The 20,086-nt window shown below is 50.6% G+C and overlaps 1 protein-coding gene across 5 annotated transcripts; it reads right to left on the reverse strand.

The window, feature by feature from the left end:
• Nucleotides 1–1,167: 1,167 nt before the first annotated feature.
• Nucleotides 1,168–11,353, reverse strand: PROC (protein C, inactivator of coagulation factors Va and VIIIa). Of its 5 annotated transcripts, none has more exons than XM_004777783.3 (9): nucleotides 11,267–11,353; nucleotides 9,644–9,730; nucleotides 8,151–8,317; nucleotides 6,628–6,652; nucleotides 6,344–6,481; nucleotides 6,082–6,216; nucleotides 3,953–4,092; nucleotides 2,972–3,089; nucleotides 1,168–1,847 (listed from the first exon to the last, which is right to left on the reverse strand). In XM_004777783.3, the coding sequence occupies exons 1-9, from the start codon at nucleotides 11,310–11,312 to the stop codon at nucleotides 1,270–1,272; spliced, it is 1,434 nt and encodes a 477-aa protein (XP_004777840.1). In that variant the 5' UTR covers nucleotides 11,313–11,353; the 3' UTR covers nucleotides 1,168–1,269. The 5 variants fall into 5 exon arrangements, with proteins under 5 accessions (XP_004777840.1, XP_004777839.1, XP_012904055.1 ...); XM_004777782.3 differs by having other exon boundaries at nucleotides 9,644–9,734; nucleotides 11,247–11,352; XM_013048601.2 differs by having other exon boundaries at nucleotides 9,644–9,734; nucleotides 11,267–11,334.
• Nucleotides 11,354–20,086: the final 8,733 nt, after the last annotated feature.

Below are 20,086 nucleotides of genomic sequence, written 5' to 3' on the forward strand. Positions count from 1 at the left end.
CCTGGTATCTCTCTGATGTGATTAGCAGCTCTGATCTGACAAGCTGGTTATAATCACAAGTCAAGGTCTCCTTCACTATTGTCTCACTCCTGCTATCCTTTCTGAGATTGCTGCCTGAGGCTTGGGAAAAGTGCCTATCCAAGAAGAAATGGCCCTTAAAGACCATCTGTCTAGTGGTTTTTAACCTCAGTTACACTTTTAAATCACCTAGGGAGTTTTTAAAGTATCAATGCCTGGGTCACCTACTCTAAATCAGTTAAACCAGAGTCTCCAAGGGTGCAATTCTAGCTAGATGTCTGTGAAAGTTCCTCAGGAGGTTCTAATGGACAGATGGGCTTGAGAACCACAGCTTTCATTTAATCCCTTTATTTTATAATGCCCAGATGAGAGAATGAGTTGGCCAAGGCCATACAGAGTTAGATTCCTTGTATGACTTTCAGCTAATTGTCTCAGCTTGTCTCACCTCTATCCCTTTTTATTGGGTACATCCTTACTTCTTTCTCTGTCTCATCCAGTCATTCTTAGAAGGCTGGGTCAAGACAGAACCTTTTGCTTACTGCTGTTCATGATTGTGTGAAATTGTCCTTAAAGAGCTTCCCCAACTACACTGTGAGCTCGTGCTGAGCTGAACCAACACCTTCTGAGTCTCTGGCTACTTCCTCCACTGGATTGATAATAGTCTCTACGCCCAGTAGGTGCTCAACACAGCTGCTCTCCAAGAACAGTGGAGAATAGACAGGGCCATAGGGGTTTGGGAGTCAGACTTAGACTTAAATCCTGATTTCACCATGTAAACCCTCCTGAACTTCAGATTCCTCCTCTGTAATATGAGTTCAAAACCTCTGCCTTCATTGTTGGGTTGACTGTAAAGCTCTGGCTTCCAGATCTGTTTTGTGTGGGCTCCTTTCAAGACCCTGGGAAGGTCTCTCACAGTTTCATAGTCACATTTTTTATTCTTCTTCATATAGAGAGCCCCCTCCAAATGCTATCAGCCTAAGACCTCACCGAACTTGGAACCACTCCTCCCCACCCCACAGAGCTGCTCTGGAAGTTAAATAAGATTGTGTTCCTAAAGTGTGGGAAATGCAGTAGACGCTCCACAAATGTTACTTCTCTCCAGAACAGCACAAAAAAAGGATTCAAAGACAGACAGAACTGTAACTGATGTGCATGTCACATGTCCCCTTTAATTTCTCAAATATTCCCATTCAGCAATCCAGCCCCATTCCACAAGTGGCCTCTGGGGTTCAGACACAAGCCTGAGGGATGCTAAGGTACCTGGTTCTCAGGGAAGGCCTCCTCGGCTCTAATGTGGCCATGGATCCAGTCAAGGTAGCGGCTAACTTTTGTGTAAATGCCGTAATTGTGGAGGCGCCCACAGCCTTCGCCCCAGCTCACCAGGCCCACCAGGAACCAGGTGCCACGGAAAGATGCAACCATAGGCCCCCCACTGTCACCCTCACAGGCATCCCGTGTGTCCCCAAGGATGCCCGCACACAGCATGTTCTCAGAGACCATGTTGTGCATGGCCTGGATGCACTCATTGTGCGGGGCCACAGGGATATTGATGAAATTGAGGACGAAGGTGCGGTTCCTTTTGGTTTCACTGCGATAGCCCCAGCCGGTCACCACAGTCTCCTGCCCAACCTGAGTGAGTTCACGCTCTGCAAGGCCACTGTCTGGGAGGCAGATGGGCACGATGGTCTGCGAGAGGACAGCAGGCTGGGCCAGGCGGAGCAGTGCGATGTCATTGTCCGTGGTGCTCTTGCTGTAGTTGGGGTGGATGAGGATCTCCTTGATGTCCACATCCATCTCCCACTTCTCCCAGCGCCGCAGGTCATACTCCCCTGTGGGACAAAGGAGCAGTTAAGAGCGGTTTGGGGCAACCAGTGGGTCCACACCTGGAGTGGTCGCTGTTTCTCCCAGGCAGTTACGAGTGCCAAAAGTCTGTGCTTCATATCCCTGCCAGTGGTAACAGCTGGGGTGTCAGTCCTAAAGGGGCATAATTCCGACTGGAATTTAATACTCAGTCCCAGATGGAGCAGTGAGCCCTGGCAAGTAAGCAGCTGTGGGTGGTCAGCATGGCAGCCTAGGACACAGATCAGATCCACACTGGGAAGTGGAGGGACACAACTCTTCTAGCAGTGCTGGCCCAAAAACAAGGCAGTGACAAGCCACGATGGGGACAGGGCCAGAACAGCAAGACCTAGAGAGGACCCACAGGACACAGGCTCTGCCAGGAAAGATCTGGATCACACGCAAGGGACAAGATCCTCTCCAGCAAGGCTGATGGCTCCTGGAGCGGCAGGGGCAGTGCAGGGAGCTGAGAATTCTAAACTGAGTGCCACTGGAGGCCATGGGACTTTGGTCATGCTGGAGGCAATTGTAGAGAATATGAATTTGGTCATCCTCAATATACCTTTTCCTTCTTTTCTGCACGAACAGTGGAGAGCCCCCTCCAGAAATTGGTAGAGGGGGGCCCAGGCTTGTGGCCCTGGGTTACTGCAGGAAAGCAGCCGGGAAGATGCTGGGGCCTCTGCTGCTCAGCTCTGTTCTTGTCAGTCATGTGAAGCATGGCCCTGAGCCCAAGCCATGTGGATGCCTTGTGGATCTCCACACCTAAGGTGCCAGAGACCCACACACACAGCCTGTTCGTGTGAGTGTGAATAAAGAGGCGAGGGTATGTGTGTGTGTGTGTGTGTGTGAGAGAGACCCCCCTCACTTTGCAAACATGTGTATGTAAGCACTTGGGCACCAGATTGGAAAAGAATCCCCTACCTGCAGAACAACAGGTGCCACTGTGTCTAAAATACCACAAGAGTAGCTGCGGGGAGCATACAGGCCTCTTCTCCCCAGACACCTTCCAGGGGACTCACTCAAGCAGCCTCTTGTTCAAGCACCCCAAAGACGAGGGTCCCCAAAGCTCACTAAGGCCTCTGGTGGTGCCCTCCTGCCTAGCCCCAGCCCGCACCGAGCCTGACGATGAGCTTCTTAGAGCCCTCCATGCAGTGGGCGGCTGTCAGCACCCAGGAGGTATGGATGAGCACTGCCCCACAGGCCAGCTTCTTCTTTGCGTCCAGCAGGATCACCTGGAATGGGAGTAGACAGTGACATCACAACACTACCTCTGACAGCTCCAAGTCTGGGCCTACAGTTCTTGGCACAGCCACAGCATGGTTCTCAAGCTTGCATTGGTCAGTTTTTCATGGTCACACAGCATGGACTTATGGTCCCTTGCTGGCATTTTCTGTCTTACAGAGCTGGACTGTTGGAGGGCATCTCCTTGCCTCTGCCCATGCTATTGCTACAGTCATCCTTAGCAGCACCCAGAAAGTTCTGCCCAACCTTGAGACTTAGGCTGGGACTCAAGTCCTCTAAGATGCCTTTGAAGCCTCAAGGTTGTATTGAGTATCCCCCTCAGGATTCCATAAGCCCCTATCCCCCTGGCCATCCTGGCTTTGGTCCCATTGAGTGGCTGTTTTTATGGGCCTGACCCTCGCAGGATCTATCCCCAAGGCCTGCCAATCTTCTGCTTATTGATTTTCTGTACCCCTCCCTCCCACCCAGTGCCTGGGACCATTTAAAGCATTAGTTCCCATGGTAAGGCTGGCGAGGTACTGCAGGGTCAACCCAAGCAAGACCTCTGTCATAAGCCAGGCCCTGGCCTAATGTGCCACCAGCAGCACATGATCTTTCCAGCTCTTTGTTATAACTATAACTCACCTTCCTGCACATCTGCCCCCTGCCCCTGTGCCCAATTCACGCTGCCCCGACCACTACTCTCCCATCAGGTACCCCTGGATTTCCCTTAAACTGCTTCGCCATTAGCACTGCCCCCCACCCCAAGTGAAGGCAGCATTTCCTCTCTCCATCTGTGCATTCTGATCAGGAATTCCCAGTAGGGGCTCAGAGATTCCTGCCCCAACTGCTGAACAGCTGCTTCTCATCTCACCTGCCAGGGGCTCTCTCCCCATTTGGTCTCTTTCCCATTGACGAGCCTTGGATCTACTTGGTCAGTTTGGTTTGTGTCCCGTTTCAAGTGCTTGCGCTTCTTCTCCAATCGCTTCCCTGGCTTCCCACAAGGGAACTTCACTGAAGACAGGGGAAGCAAGTGAGTTCCTGCCAGGCACTACTCCCCAAGACTGCCCTCCCATCTTTGTCTACTTCCTGCCTGCAGGCTAGTTTGCTCCATTGTAGGGTTAAAAGGCTAGGTGACACTGAGGCACCCAGTTCTAGTAAACTGCACATCCCCTTGTGTTAGTCAGTCAGTCAACAAACAGTGCCACCTAACGGTAAGAGCCAGACCAAGCACCATCACTACCTATCTGTGTGTCCCCGGACAGATTAAACTTTGCAGAGTTCAGTATTTGCTCCTCCAGAAGTTGCTGGGAGCAGTCCCTGAGGTACATAAAATAAAGTCTCATGCTGGGATACCACCAAGCTCTTAACACAGGTAAGAAATTATGGGGAGGAAGTGGTGGGCATTCCTGGGGGAGCCCCCAAAGTAGCTCTGAGCACGGTTGTGAGGTCCCCTGCCAAGAGGACAGAGAACAGGACAGAGAACCGAGGGCTGGGTTGAACCATGCATGCTAGGTTGAAAGATTTAGACTTGTAGGATAGTTTATGGGCAACCATCAGCAGAAGAATTGCATAGTGGCAAAGAATAGAGACAGACAAAAGCAAAAAATTCCAGAGGCTAGACATGGTAACTAACTTGGCTGACTGAGAAAGCAAAAACCTTAGCCAGTAATACAATTCCAGCAGCAGACTGCTTTTTATTACAGAACCCTCCAGAAGCCTCAGTGTTTCTGAAGGACACAGTCAGTGTAGGGTGGGACTACAGACAGGAACGCTGAGTTTAGAAATGAAACTGCCAAAGCCCAAGTCCTCTGTCTCAGGCCCCCAGTGGCTTGGCTCCTCTCTCAGTCCTGAAAAAGACCACAGGTGCCTTCTCTGCACAGGGTGAACCAGAGACTGTGATCTGTGGGCCTCCAGCCACAGGAAAGAGTGACATGCAAGGCTGGCCAGACGGAATCACGCAGATATCTGCAGACTGGACAGATGCCAGCTCCTCTTCTCTACTCTGCTCCAGGGGGGCTGGAAGGCAGGCTATGCCCAGTCAAACATGAATCTGGAGAATTCCTCTCAGGAAGCGGCCTCTGAGGAGGACCTGAGGAGCTTGGCAATAGGGATTCTACCAGTGACCTGGGGCTTCTGATGGCCTCTTAGAAAGCCTTTAGGCCAGCTGGTCCACAGGCATTTCCTGGTAAGTTCCCGTGAATCATTATTTCAAAATAAAAGGTTAGACATTTCTTCCCAGTGAAAGGGTTGGAATATAACATTGTGGAAAGTTCCCTGAAAGAACACGAAGCCAAGTCAAAGAGATGGAAAACAGAAGTGAAAATAAACCTAGAGAAGCGATCCCAAGGAGGGGAGATCTGAGTAATGGGAGGTCCCAGAGGTGAGAATAGAGAATGCAATGGGAGAATATCAAAGAAATAACTAAGGAAATGTGCCTGAGGCAGTAGACAGGAATTTCCACATGAAAAGGTTCCATCAAGGGCATTGTACAACGAATGACAAAAGACCCATACTGGGAAACAATCTGCTGAAATTCATGATAAGAGTTGTAAAATTCTCACTTCTAGGACATATACAAAGTTGATAAAAATTAAAATGTTTTAAGAAGGAAAACAGAAAAGAAGGCAGACTCAAGGTTCCTGTCTCTCCTCAGGGAAGCCAGAGGGGAGCTGGGATGCCAAGCTGGACGAGGTGTCTTCAGAAAATAAAGCCACCCAAGGTGGATGAAGGAAGATGCTGGAGGCCTAGCCCCTAACACCCACTCAGAGTTTGGGAGATGAGCTCATATGGGCTCATGCTCCTCCGGAAGTTGTCCCCAAGGTGAGCTGGGGAACCTGGAGGAAGGCAGGCAAGAGAGGGAAAGCGACCCAAGGGCACCCACACAACTCCCAGGCTGACTGCACTACCAAGCACCCTGTCGGTGCAGGGGCGGCCCGTCTCCTCGCCCACTCCCTGGAAGCCTCTCGTGCCGCCCCCACCGCCGGTTTGGGGGGCGCTCACCTGTGGGCTCGCACTGCAGGTGGTCGTCCTCCAGCTTGTAGCCCGGCGCGCAGCGGCAGCGGCGCCCGCCCTCCTCCTCCAGGCAGTGGTGCGCGCAGCCGCCGTTGTCCACCGAGCAGTTGTAGTAGATGACCTCTGGGCGGACAGGGGAGGAGGCGCCAGGAGTGGGTGGCGCGGCGCGTTCCGGCTCCCGCCCCGCCCCCCGGGCCCCCAAGAACCCCGTCTCCCGACCCCCACCCTCCTCCGCGGCCTGCTCTCTCACCGTGCCTACAGAAGCGACCCTCCCAGCCCCCGTCGCAGTTGCAGCCAAAGGCGCTAATGCCGTCGATGCATGTGCCGTGTCCGCAACACGGGCTGTCGCACGGGTGCTCAGAAGGTAGGGACGCGCACTGGTCCCCGTCTGCGACATGGGAGGAGGGGCGTCATTGGTGTCTCCAGCGGGGGGGGGGGGGGGGGGGGACGGGACGCCCCGCCCCTACAGCGGCTCAAAAAAACGGGGGGGGGGGTGGCAGGGGCACCGCAGCCTGGGGTCTAGAGCGCACTCACCGAAGTACTTGGACCAGTAGGCCAGCTGTGAAGAAAAGGGACAGGGTCAAAGGCCTCAGCCCATGTATAAGTATATAGGGAGCCCAGGGGGTGCCCCCTGAGTCTGGCCTAGGTAGAGCAGGGGAGGGAAGGGCTTCTGGACAAAGAGGGGTCTACCCCTGCTTGTTGCCAGCCGCTGGTGCAACTGCCCTCTGAGGAGGACCACCACACTCCTCCTTGCCCCCTGCTGCCCATGTCCAAGCCACATCCCAGGTACCACCCCCCCACCCCACCCCACCCCCAGTGCAGCTGGAACCCTGCTCTCTGGACTGCCTGCTACAGCAACAACCTTTACACTGGAAGCGACCCAAATCTCCCACCCAGCTGCTCTGCCTCCTTCCAGCCTCTGTCACTCTCTTGGGCTTTTCTGGACCTCTCATGCATGTGGTCTTTCCCTAAGCCTGTGTTCTCAAAGCGGAGACCTTGTTGGTTAGACATGGATTGCTGAGAAGGTCTGCTTGTCTGACCAAGTCCCTGTTCCTGCTGCTGCTGCTGCTGCTGCTGCTGCTGCTGGTGATCTGGGACCACCACACGGGAGATCCACAGCTGGATGCCTGCAACATTAAACCCCTCCCTGTAGCAGTGGCTCTGCCCTGCTGGGCCTAGGAGACCTTAGGGTAAGGTGCTCAGATTGTGGCTGCACAAAGTCCTTTGGGCATCTGTTGAGGAGGTTGTTTGGGAAAAAGGCCAGTGGTGATCTAGGCAAGGAGGTAGCAGATGAAAGGACAGACCAGAGTTTCCCACCCTAGTCTTGGAAGCCCTGAATTAATAAGGAAGGGCATCCTTATAGACCTTATAGACCTGCATCCCAGGTAGCAGCACAACTTCTTGTCCTAGTAGCTCAAGTAAGCTCTTGAGATGGACTGGGTCTGAGCCTTGTATCAGAGAGCTACCTCCCTTACCAATCCATCCTTCTGCCTCAGGGCTGCCACCACGGCGCCCTGGCAGCCAAAGAGGATGTGGACTTCCCTTCTGATCCCCCGAGCAATCAGATTTTGCCTCTTGAGAATTTGAACTGAGGCACAGAGGGAGTGTATGTAGACAGACATCAGGGAATCTTGGGTCACACACCCCCTGATAGGCAGATGTGTGGCTGGAAATAGAGAAGGTGGGATTTTGGTCACAGAGAACAGGGGAGGCAGGGGCCAGCTATGGGCAGAGGGCGGACTGAACTTCCTCCAGTGGGGTTATTGGGAATCCGAGCCTAAGGTTTCCCCAAATTCCCTATTCCTGGAGCTAACTGCAGAGTTCTGTTCCTTGCAGTCATGTGTGACCTGACCAAGACTGTAGGGCCAGCGTCTTCTTCATTCCACTCACCCTCCTCACCCCCAAGCAAGCTGGATGGAGAAGGGGCTGTTGCCCATTGCCTCCCCAGACTCCCAGGAGGGCCTCAGCAGTGGGGCCCTATCTTGTTCCTCCAGACCCCTGCTGGCCACCAGCCTGCCCCTGAGGCTCGTCCTCTGCACCCAGCCAGATGGCCTTACTGTGTAATCCACATTTTGGAAAATCTCCTGGGCCTCCTCGAAGTCACAGATTTCCTCTATGCACTCCCGCTCCAGGCTGCCTGGCCGGATCTCCTCTAGGAAGGAGTTGGCGCGCTTGCGGATCCGCAAAACCTGGTGGGCGCTCTTGCTGCTGGAGAACACTGAGTCTGGTTGGGGGGTAGAGGGAAGCTCATTAGGGAGAGGGGTCTAGGGTGGGGCCACTCTGCAGTGAGGCCCAGGAGATATTTTTGTCTTGAGCCCTCAGGACTTAAAACTCTGCTGCTCCTCTGCTCTCTTCCTCCACATACAGCAGATGGCCAGCGGGGGAAGACAGGAGACTTGGCCATTCAGAGGATATGTGCTGGACAGACAGTCCTCCCTTTGGACCCAATCTGACCTCCATGTGACCTTGAGCCAGTGCCTTTGCCTCTCTAAACTTCAGTTTATTTGTACAAACATGAGGATGAGGTAATGGTGTCAAACAGCACAGTGCCTGACCTAGAAATGAGCACTCAGTGACACATGTTGGCTGGATGTTGTTATTACCAGGACTGCAAACGTCACTCTGTCTTGCTATTCTCCCAGTACCCCTGTGCAACCCTATCTTGACTGTCCCACTTATCTCCCCCACCTCCCCACCTCCACCCCCCTTGACCTCTCCTGAGTGGAGCATTTCCTCTGCCTTCCCCTCAGGAGCAGGGCAGACCTGGAAGACAGCAGACCTGTGCCTTGGGCTCTGAGAGATATCTGTTGGTTATAGCTGGGATGAAGGGGCCAAGTAAGGGGAGTGAGCAAGACAGGCTGGAGGAGGCAGTGCAGTGTCCAGGAAAGGAAGGCATCTGACCTGAGTCTGGATACAGGAGCCAAGTGAACCACAGGTAGGAGTCCCCACTCCCAGGCAGACAAGCAGCTCAATATGGAGCTCAAATGCCAACAACAGCTGGTGTGCCTCAAGGAGACTGGGGCAGGGGGGCTGCTGCAAGGCACTGGCAGCTCTTTGCCCCTCAGACCTCCTCATGCACCCTGGCTTTCTCCTGTTGGCTGGGAGTCAAGGGGGTCAAGGGGTGAAGCTGGGCAGTCACCATACACGTGTCTAGGAGGAGAGGCTGCCCTGTGGCAGTGTGGTTGCTAGCCAGTCCTGGCTTTCAGCTTTCGGGCTTTCACAGTTAAGGGAGTGAGTGGATGGAAGGGAAAGGCCCAGGGGACCCAGTGGCCCACTCCCAGACTGGAGGTGGGAACTTCATGACATACCCCCTGGGGCTCCTTGCTGTCACCACAGTACTCTGCCATCACAGTCCCCCCACCCCTGCCTAGGGTGGAGGGGCGGGGGCTACTGGATTCAAGCAGCTGGCCTTTAGGGACTGTCAGGTTGCTCCTCCCCATGGTGCCTCTCCTGTCACTCTGAGGCTCAGAGGATATGCTGCAAAGTATGAGGGCCTTGTGTAGGGCCTTGTGAAGACCCTGATGATCCCAGGGAAGGACAGTGGCCTTACCGGGAGGAACTGGTGTGCCGGAAATTCCCCAGATGGTCACCAACAGTAAGAGGCTTGCGAGCTGCCACATTCTGGAGTTGCTGCCACCTGTCTGAGGAGGATTTTTGAGCTTCCAGCAGCCTCACCAGCCCCTGCTCTGCCTACCACCCCTGCCCCAGATGGGAGCTGACTGCCAGGGCCAGGGCTTGGGGGGGTCCTTGTTCACTACCCAGACAGCTACTAGCCCCTCAGTGTCCTGGCCTGTGTGGGGCTAGGATCACAGCAGCTGCCCAGCATCTGAGGGATGAAGAGAAAAGGTGGAAAGGACACAGATTCCTGGGGAAGATCAAAAGGACTCAGCACAAAAGGGCCATGGCAAGTGCCCTCTCTTGCCCTGTTATTTGAGGACAGGAAGTGGTGACTTTGCTGATTTAATGGCCAGGCTAAGAGTCGTAACTAATATTTATCAGACATTTATGGTATTTTTCGAACAACTTATACATAGTTCAGAAAGCAGGCCACCAAGTCAACCACTTGGTGCAAATCCCAGCTCCGGGACACCAATGCTGGGCAAGATACCTAACGGCTCCATGCCTCAGTTTCCTAGTTAGAAAAACTGTATTTCTGCCTTATAGTAACCCTATGAGAATTAAATTAATTAATCCACATAATACTCTTAAAACAGGGTTTGTATACAGCAAATGCTTGGGAATATTGGCTTTTATTCTCTCAGTTAAAGCTCACAAAACGGGGTGCCTGGTTGGCTCAATGGGTTAAGCCGCTGCCTTCAGCTCAGGTCATGATCTCAGGGTCCTGGGATCGAGTCCCGCATCAGGCTTTCTGCTCAGCAGGGAGCCTGCTCTACCCCTCCTCTCTCTTGCCTGCCTCTCTGCCTACTTGTGATCATTCTCTCTCTCTGTCAAATAAATAAATAAAATCTTTAAAAAAAAAAAAAAAAGCTCACAATGCCTGCGAGTGAGGTGTCTTCACCCCATTTCATAGAAGGTGGTCACATCAAAGCTTAGAGGAGAGAAGGAGCTTACTGAAAACCCACAACTGGGACCTGACAGAGCTAGGACCCCAGCCCAGTGTCCAGGCCTCGAATCCTAACCCCTGCCCCAAACTGCCTGCTGCCCCACGAAGCCCCAGAAGTACTCCTGCAGGCTGGAAACTGAGGAGCAATCCCTCCACTGCCTCCAACCCCAAGCAGTAGGCCTGCCGGCCCCACTGGCAACCTCCCCCACTCCATCTGACCTCACTTTCTGCCTTCTCTGACCCCCCACCCCCGCCGGAGGCTGTTTGTGATATTTGTTTGAATCAGACACCCTAGGTTTAGAGGAGGGGGTGAGATGGGGAGTAGGGGGAGTCCTGGGCTCCAAGCTGCCCTTACGATGTCCCAGGTCCCTGGCGACCCTCAGACTATTTCCACTTGCCTCCAAGTCTGGGAAGAAGGCCCGTGGGAACTGTGGCACCCAGGCCTGAAAAATGCCAGCCAGCACCCTGGCCCGGCCTGTGGCAGAGTCCTGACGTCCCATTAGCCCAAGCTCCAGCCAGCTTCTGGAACCCTGGCTGGAGCATTCAACCTTCACATCTGCTGTTCCCACCCCCGTCCCCCCTCACAGACCTGCCATGAAGGGGCCTTACTGGGGTGGGCCAGGGAGAGACTGCAAGGTCGCCGTCCCGCCGCCATGACAGCCTGAACCGCGCGTGAGTTAATCCATAACCTCAAATATTTGCTTGGCCCTCAGTGCTGAGACCTCCCCCTCCACAGATAAACAAACGGGCTCCCAGCTCCTGATGGCCCTGTTTGCCCAAAGCCCATTTTTGTCCACCAATTGGTGCCATCCAGGAGGGAGGGCGGGAAGGATGGGCAGTGTCAAACTGTCTACCGATGTGGTCTCATTTTGGCCTCGAAGGTGGCTGGCTGTAGGAGGGACATCGTGGCTATGTTGCAGATGGGGACATTTTTACCCAAAGATACTAGTTTTCCCCAGATTAGCACTACTGGCAATGATTCTGTATTTCACCAAATCTAGGACGCCGTTAATTATAAGATGCACCTATTTTATGTGGCAGAAACACTGTCAGTTACACAGGAACACAGCATCCTGATTTCCAATTTTCACTATCAAAAGACACCCCTCTCTGGGTCCCTCCCATGTGAGTGCTGGCCACTCAGCTCTACCCTGGGCTCCAATAGCTCCTGTAGCTGCCCCGCACAGCAGCCTGTGGCTGCTCCTGGAATCTCTACTTTGTAGATAAGAGCACTCAGAAATCTCTTGTTAGTTGCTCAGATTCACCAAGCTGCTGAGTGGCAGGCCTGGCGTAGACTCAGGTCTTCCTGGCACCTCTTGGCCACCTTTGTAAACAAGTGAGAAAAACAAACCGGGTTCTGGAAAGGCTGTTGTCAGTCCGTGGCTGGGACGCTGGGAATGAAAAGGGCAGAAGTACAAGGTCCAGCCTGAAGCCTTGGCGCCAGTTCTTGAGTCTGTCGACATTTATGAGGTATCTTGCTTCCCTGTACCCACTGTGTGGGATCCACACCTATTTCCTCCCTACAGTACCTGCTCTTCCAACCCCCACCCCCACCCCAGGGCTTAACCACACCCCCCAAAGCCAGAGCTCCTGCAGGGATCATGTGACCCTGTCCTGCTGGCCTCCAGGACTGTCCAGGAAAGTCACCTGACCCAGGGGTCAACCCAGTTCTCTACCCCAGCCCCTAGTAGTGGGGTCTGGGTGCCCTCATTCCACAGTGAGCACTGGACTGGGAAGATTTTGAAGCCAGGGCCCAGGCATCCATATTTGGGCCTAAAGCAGAGGAAGCTGATGAAGAGGAAGATACAAACTCAGGAGAGAGGCTGAGAGAGGAGACCTTGGACACTCAGGAGTGGGAGGGAGCAGCAGGGGTAGGCCCCTACCTTCCAGAGTGAGCGCATCCTGGCTTTAGGCTCATGAGGGTCCCTGCCCTCCTAGAAACCCCCTCTCTCCTTAAATTTCCTTAAACTGACTGGGGTAGCTTGCATTTCTTAGGACAGGATATCTCCTCCAGAGGAACGGCACCTTCCCTGAGCTGTGGGGCTACAGGCCCACAGGCCACCTGAGAAGGCAAGAGGAATGGGGGGACATCAGCACGAGCTGGGGTGGCCCAGGAAGGCTGCCTGGGGGAGGTAGAGCTACACCTAGAGGTCAGAGAGCAGGAAGGACCCTGGGAACAGAAGAAGGCCCCTCAGGAGGGGAGGGAATGGAGGCAGGGAGACAAACAGTGGAGGAAGCACCGCAGCAAGGAGGGGTAGAAGAGAGGGAGGAGGAAATAATGGAGTATGGCACGTGGAGTGGAGCCTCCAGCAAGTGGGGAGCCAGTAGCTGTTTTTGGAGGGTCTGTGGCAGCTGCCTCTAGAAGGGGACATGTGTTCTCAGAACTCAGGCAGGAAGCCCAGAGACCATGGGTATGACCACACAAGAGGGGCTGCTCAGCAGCCGAGGACCTTGCCAAATACCTCCAGCGCCCATGTTCTTGTGCTAGGTGGCCTCCCAGTAAGTCCAAGTCCAAAGCAGCTAGTGGTCTAGGCTCTCCTCATTTCCACTTCTCTTCCCTAATACCCCCTTCCCCTCCATGGCTACCGAGTGCAAGGTATGGTGGCTGTTCACTGGGACTCCGTCCTCCTTGCCTTCCCCACCAAGCTCCTCACCCACCACCTGCTCCCCAGCTGGCACTGGTGGTCAGTTCCATGTGATGGCTACATAGGGTTCACACATTGGTCCCGAATGTGGATGAGAGACTCTGCCTGAGGCACCCACATCCAAACCAGCCCCGATGCCCAAAGCCTGACCCCCTGAAGAGCCAAGGCAGCTGCAGTGGGAGAAGTGACCAGTGCCAGGGGTGGACTCATGCCTTGAAGGCTGCCCAGAGTGGGGCAGGATGGTTCCTCTTGCTGAACGATTCATGCGTGTTGGCCAGCTGGGCACTGCAGTAGGGGTGCCTGCTTCAGGACTCCTTATTGGCTGGCAGCTCAGGGAACCAGAGTCATCTCCCTGAAGCAGGGAGGGCCCCCTCCTGCTGTTCCCCAAGTTTGCGCAGGCTGAACAGTTGCCATCCCCGGGAGAGTGCTGCTGGGAATCCAGGTGTCTGGGCTCACTGGCAACAGGTTTCTAGCAGGGGCCACTCCCCTGGTCCTCCCAGTTCGGTCTGGGCTGCTGTTCCAAGGGATGGCCTTGCCTGGCTTGGTGGCTGCTGCTGGTTTGTCTTGTCTGACGCTGGGGTGTTCCTTCCCGGTTGTGAGTCACCCTGCTGGGCCTAACTTTCTCCTGATGCCAGAGCAGGACTTTGGCGTCACAGCCAGCCATGATTCAGAGAGAGGAAGGCCGTCCGTGCGCAGGGAACTGACTGCATTTGTGAGGACATGGGCAGAGGAATAAGATGCAAAGGGGTGGGGTTGGAGGTAAGGTGGGAGGAAGAGGAGTTTGGGAGGGGCTACAGAAAGAAAGCCAAAACCAGGAGGTGTCATCGAGCAGTGGGGGATTCAGAAACCTCACTTTTGTTGTCAGGCTCACACAAGCTTATTGTTTTTAAACTTTTATTTATTTATTTATTTATTTATTTATTTGAGAGAGAGACCCAGCAGAGTGAGGGGCAGAGAGAGAAGCACACTCCCCGCTGAGCAGGGAGCCGGATGCAGTGCTCAATAAGGGGCTCCATCCCAGGACACTGAGATCATGACCTGAGCCAAAGACAGCCGCTCAAGTGACTGAGCCACCCACGTGCCCCTCACATGGGTTTAAACTTCAACTTCTTTCCTTCCCTCAGCCTCAATTTTCCGCACCTGTAAAAAGAGACCAATAACTGTATGCACTCCAGGCTGATGTTATGAGGATTCAATTAAATATTTTCTATAAGGTGGACAGAGACTTAGGTAATCAACCAGCGGCAATGTCCTCTCTCAGCTTCCCAAGTATCCTAGAGATAAAGCGAGGAGCCACCTGAAACTTTGTTTTGATCAGGGGCCCCGGGGGAGAGGGGGGAGTATGGGTATCCCTCCCCCTTTGTGAATGCCTGTGAGGGCCTGGGAGAGGTAGACCAGGACGGGGAGAGGGACCAGCTGCTGTCTGTATAGCTACAGGCTCAGACTCAGCGTCCAAGGCTCCTGCTCTCCCCCCGGGGTTGGGGTGTGCTTTTACCCAGCACTGGCCCCCACTCTCGAATCCCAAATAGAATCTCATAGATCCTGGGCTACCTCTCCTTATCAGAGCAGTGGGATGGAGGGCTCACAGGACTGTGGCTGGTGCTCACCCCAGGCCGGCTCCCCAGGGTCTTGTCCATTCTCTCTGCTGGGGAAGACCTGGAGCTGCTTCCCTGGAGGCCAGGGAAGAGAGAAACCAGAGACCCTGGGGAGCCACCCACCGTACCATACGGTACCTGGTAAGAAGTGCAGGTGGGTGGATACAGCCAAGGTCAACAGCACAATGACACATTGACTATTTTTTTTTCTCAAACCAGGTTTGAGGAATAATGTACATACAATAAAATTGGCTTTTTAAATGTTCAGTTCTATTTGTTTTGACAAATGTATGTAGTAGTGTAACTACCACCACGATTATGACTATGGGACATTTCTGTCACCCTCAAAAGTTCCCCAGTGCACCACCCTGGCAACCACTGATGTGGTTTCTGTTGCTTTTTCTAGAATTGCATATAAATGGAATCCTACAGCATGGAGCCTTTTAGGATTGGCTTCTATCACTCACCAGAGTTTCTGAGATTCCTTCATGTGAATGTACATATCAGTAGTTTCTATAGCTGAGTAGTTTCCATTATATGGATGTACCACAATTGGTTACCCATTCACCACTGCTTGGCTATTACTAAATAAAGCTTCTGGAACATTGACATACAGGTCTTTGTGTGGATATGTTTTCATTTCTCTTGGGTAAGTCTCTAGGAATGGGACTGCTGAGTCATGTGGCCAGTACATTTACTTTTATTAAAAAACAAAAACAAACTGTTATGTAAAGTGGCTGTACCATTTTGCATTCCCACAAGCAAAATATGAGTAGTCCAGCCATTCTTCATCCACACCAGCACTTGCGTGGTTAGTTTTTTTGTTTCATTTTGTTATTTTTGGTTATCTTAATAGGTGCGTGGTAGGATCTCATTTCATTTCCCCAATCATTAATGATGTTAGGCATCTTTTCATGTGCTTATTTGCCATTCATATACCCTCTTTGGTGATGTGTCTGTTTCAATATTTGGTCTATTTTTTTAAAATTGAGGGTTTAAAAAAAAAAGATTTTATTTATTTATTTGAGAGAGAGAGAGAGTGCGCACAAGCAGGGGGAGCAGCAGACGGAGAAGCAGGCTCCCTGAAGGGACCCCAATGTAGGACCCAATCCTATGAACCCGAGACCATGACACGACCTGAAAGCAGACGCTTAACCAACTAAGGTACCCAGGCGCCCCTAAAATTGAGGGTTTTTTAAAAAAGAGTTTATTTATTTGGAAGAGAGAGAGAGCACAAGAGTGGGGTGTAGGGCATAGGGAAAGAGAGAATCAGATTCCCCGGTGAGCAGGGAGCCCAATACTGTCTGGATCCCAAGGACTCTGGGATCATGACCTTAGCTAAAGGCAGATGCTTAATGACTGAGCCACCCAGGTGCCCAGATCCTTTGCATTTTTATACACATTTTAGATTCAGCTTGTCAATTTCTTTAAAACAAAACAAAAAAATCTTGCTGGGATTTTGAATGGAACTGAGTCGATTCTATGGAACAATCTGGAGAGAAGAGACATCTTACTGGTGGGTCTTCTGATCTATTAGCCTGGAATTTCCATTTAGGTCTTTGTTAACTTGTCTCCCCAATGTTTGGTAGTTCTTAGTATATAGATCTTGAACATATTTTGTTAAATTTATCCCTACTTATTTTATGTTTTTTAAAAATGCTATTGTAAATGGCATTTTACATATTTTAATTATAATTATGTGTTGCTAATATATAGAAATACAACTGATAGCTTTATACTGAGACTTACTTTTTCAGTTTTATTGAGATAAAACTAACATATAACATCATATTAGATAAAGGCATACAGTATGCTTTAATATATGTATATATTGCAAAGTGTATAAAAAAGTATAAAAAGTATAGTTGATATCCATCACCTCACATAGTTACATTTTTTTTTCTTGAGGTGAGAATTTTTTCAATATACTGTCTGCATGACTTTCATAAATACAATACAGAATGATAAGCTACAGTTACCATACTGCATCTTACATCCCCAGAACTTATCTTTAACTGGAAGTTTGTACCCTTTGACCTCCTTCCCTCACATCCCCCTTTGGTAACCACTGATTTTTTTTGTTTGTTTTTTAAGGATTTGATTTATTTATTTGTCAGAGAGAGAGTACAAGCTAGGGGAGCAAGGTAGAGGGAGAACCAGGCTCCACACTTAGCAAGGAGCCTGATGCGGGACTTGATCCCCCTGGGAACATGACCTGAGCTGAAGGCAGATAACCCAGGAGTCCCTACTAATTGAATCTATAATGAACTCATAGATTTTTTGGTTCTACATGCAAGTGAGATCATACAGGATTTATCTTCAACTTATTTCTTTTTTTTTTTTTGTCAATTAACTTTTTTTTAAATTTTTTTAAAATTTTTTATTTTTTATAAACATATATTTTTATCCCCAGGGGTACAGGTCTGTGAATCACCAGGTTTACACACTTCACAGCACTCACCAAAGCACATACCCTCCCCAATGTCCATAATCCCACCCCCTTCTCCCAACCCCCCTCCCCCCAGCAACCCTCAGTTTGTTTTGTGAGATTAAGAGTCACTTATGGTTTGTCTCCCTCCCAATTCCATCTTGTTTCATTGATTCTTCTTCTACCCACTTAAGCCCCCATGTTGCATCACCATTTCCTCATATCAGGGAGATCATATGACAGTTGTCTTTCTCCGCTTGACTTATTTCGCTAAGCATGATACCCTCTAGTTCCATCCATGTTGTTGCAAATGGCAAGATTTCATTTCTTTTGATGGCTGCATAGTATTCCATTGTGTATATATACCACATCTTCTTGATCCATTCATCTGTTGATGGACATCTAGGTTCTTTCCACAGTTTGGCTATTGTGGACATTGCTGCTGTAAACATTCGGGTGCACGTGCCCCTTTAGAACACTACGTTTGTATCTTTAGGGTAAATACCCAGTAGTGCAATTGCTGGGTCATAGGGCAGTTCTATTTTCAACATTTTGAGGAACCTCCATGCTGTTTTCCAGAGTGACTGCACCAGCTTGCATTCCCACCAACAGTGGAGGAGGGTTCCCCTTTCTCCGCATCCTCGCCAGCATCTGTCATTTCCTGACTTGTTGATTTTAGCCATTCTGACTGGTGTGAGGTGATACCTCATTGTGGTTTTGATTTGTATTTCCCTGATGCCCAGTGATATGGAGCACTCAACTTATTTCTTGATTCCACAAGCATGTGCTGGGGTAACTGACCCTGCAAGTTTGTCGGGACTATTCTGATTTTAGCCCTTAAAGCATGTCTAGTAAACTCTACCCTGGGATGAGAAAACTCCCAGTTTTTAGGGGAAAGGTACAAAACACAAAGGTGAGCCCCAAAAGAGGGGTTGAAAGCAACACTGGTTTTAGTACCAAATGGACCCAGGACTTTCCCTAGGCCCTGTTGCTGACGATGACAGTCATGATGGGAAGTTTGTGATCACTCATCAACCATTATTACACCACCTGATGACTTAAGTGTGCTGTCCTCTGGAGGACGGAACATCCACTTTGCCTGTGGATTCACCATTGTGCTTTGTATCTAGACAGTACTAGTTTAATTTTTAACATGATAAATATTGCGACCATGTTTTTTTAAAAGTTCAGATGATGAACGCTAGCATGATTACAATACCAATGCCAGCATGCACTAGACGCTATGGTCATTTAGAAAGCTAAACGACTGTATTATTTCGGTGGCAGCTAGATAACACATACAATAGTATTAGAGCGATAAATCGTCAAAAAGGGGATCCTGGACCATATGCAGAGAATTGGGGATTTGGCATGGAGTGGGAGAGGCTGGGGGCAGGGGGGCAAAGAAATGTAAAAGCACATGAAGAAACTGATTCCCACCGGTAACCAAGGAAACAGGCAAGTACTTCTAACTTAATGAAAATGTTTTTTGGTTTTTTGGGGTTTTTTTGACACCAGTTCTCAGTTGAAGATAGTGGTGGCTGAATTAGGGTGGGCCTACTGAATGGGTGAATGTATTGCTCCTTTGATTGTTCTGACACAGAGAGTTACATGTCCTCAATCATAGGCCATACCTGAAATATCTTGTAGGTAGACCGAAGGTGAAATTTTGATAACAGATGTGTTGGCCCTTTATAGTGTGTAGAGCTGGCTCTGTCAGATCCTACCAACAATCACGCTTTCTACAAGTTGCCAAGAGCTGAGTCCAATCATGGCAATGAAGAAATGTTCTCCCGCCTCTCAAGCACTTTGATTTGAAAAGTGGAGCTCCAAATGGTCTTTTTGATTTCTGTGAGGATTTTATTTATTTATTTTTAGATTTTATTTATTTATTTGATAGAGATCACAACTAGGCAGAGAGGCAGGCAGAGAGAGAGGGGAAGCAGTTTCCCCGCTGAGCAGAGATCCCAATGCAGGGCCCGATCCCAGGACCCTAAGATCATGACCTGAGCTGAAGGCAGAGGCTTAACCCACTGAGCCACCCAGGTGTCCTTCTGTGAGGATTTTAATGAAACTTCAGAAAAAATTTCTAAAGTATCAATGATATACAGATACAAAGGAGCCTTGGCTCACCTGTCTGCACTTGCACTTGACAGTGCAAGTGTAAATTTTTGCAAATTCTGATCAGTCTATGAACGCTTACCAAAGAAAACGAAAAGATCTTACCTGCTAAGTGTCCTGAACACCTTATATACCCATGGCCCAAGGGGTTTGGTTTGCTTCCTTTGAGACTGAGGCCTTCCCAATGACAGGTTTGGTTATTTCTCAGTTTCCTCAAAACGTGCAAGAGACCCCAATGAGCTATTTGATGTTCTAGAAATAAGAGACAGTCTCATTTAGACATGTGCCTCCAAGAGGCTGTCATCATTGCCAGCCGTAGAAGAGATGGTAAAAAGTTAGGCTATCATCAAATCATATTTTCAAAGTGTAGGATAATTTGAAAATAATATTGAGAATGAGAAGGGAGACAAGGATTGCATTTGAATGGACATCTATGAATGGTTCTTCCAAAACTGATGATCTTTGAAGAGATCAGAAGGATCCTGAAAAAGGATGATCTGATGGCACCTGAGTTGTTCATTGTTCTGTGTAGGAAATAACAAAAACCCATGTAATAAAAATTGGCTGGTGACATAAAACAAAATGTCACCAGAAGAAGGGCAACCGATTTAAATAGGACTTTCTCACTTCTTTACTAAGA

This window comes from Mustela putorius, unplaced genomic scaffold, assembly GCF_011764305.1.
Source record: "Mustela putorius furo isolate JIRA1106 unplaced genomic scaffold, ASM1176430v1.1 tig00003867_pilon_pilon_pilon, whole genome shotgun sequence".
NCBI lineage: Eukaryota > Metazoa > Chordata > Mammalia > Carnivora > Mustelidae > Mustela > Mustela putorius.

What these genes read in the sequence shown, in the direction of transcription:
- PROC (XM_004777782.3), bottom strand. Translation starts at nt 11,312, where the DNA reads ATGGCGGCGGGACGGCGACCTTGCAGTCTCTCCCTGGCCCACCCCAGT. An exon ending in GTAAGGCCCCTTCATGGCAG is followed by an intron (nt 9,735 to 11,246) that starts GTCTGTGAGGGG and finishes AATCCTCCTCAG; the next exon opens with ACAGGTGGCAGCAACTCCAG. An exon ending in TCCAAAATGTGGATTACACA is followed by an intron (nt 6,653 to 8,150) that starts GTAAGGCCATCT and finishes TTTTCTTCACAG; the next exon opens with CTGGCCTACTGGTCCAAGTA.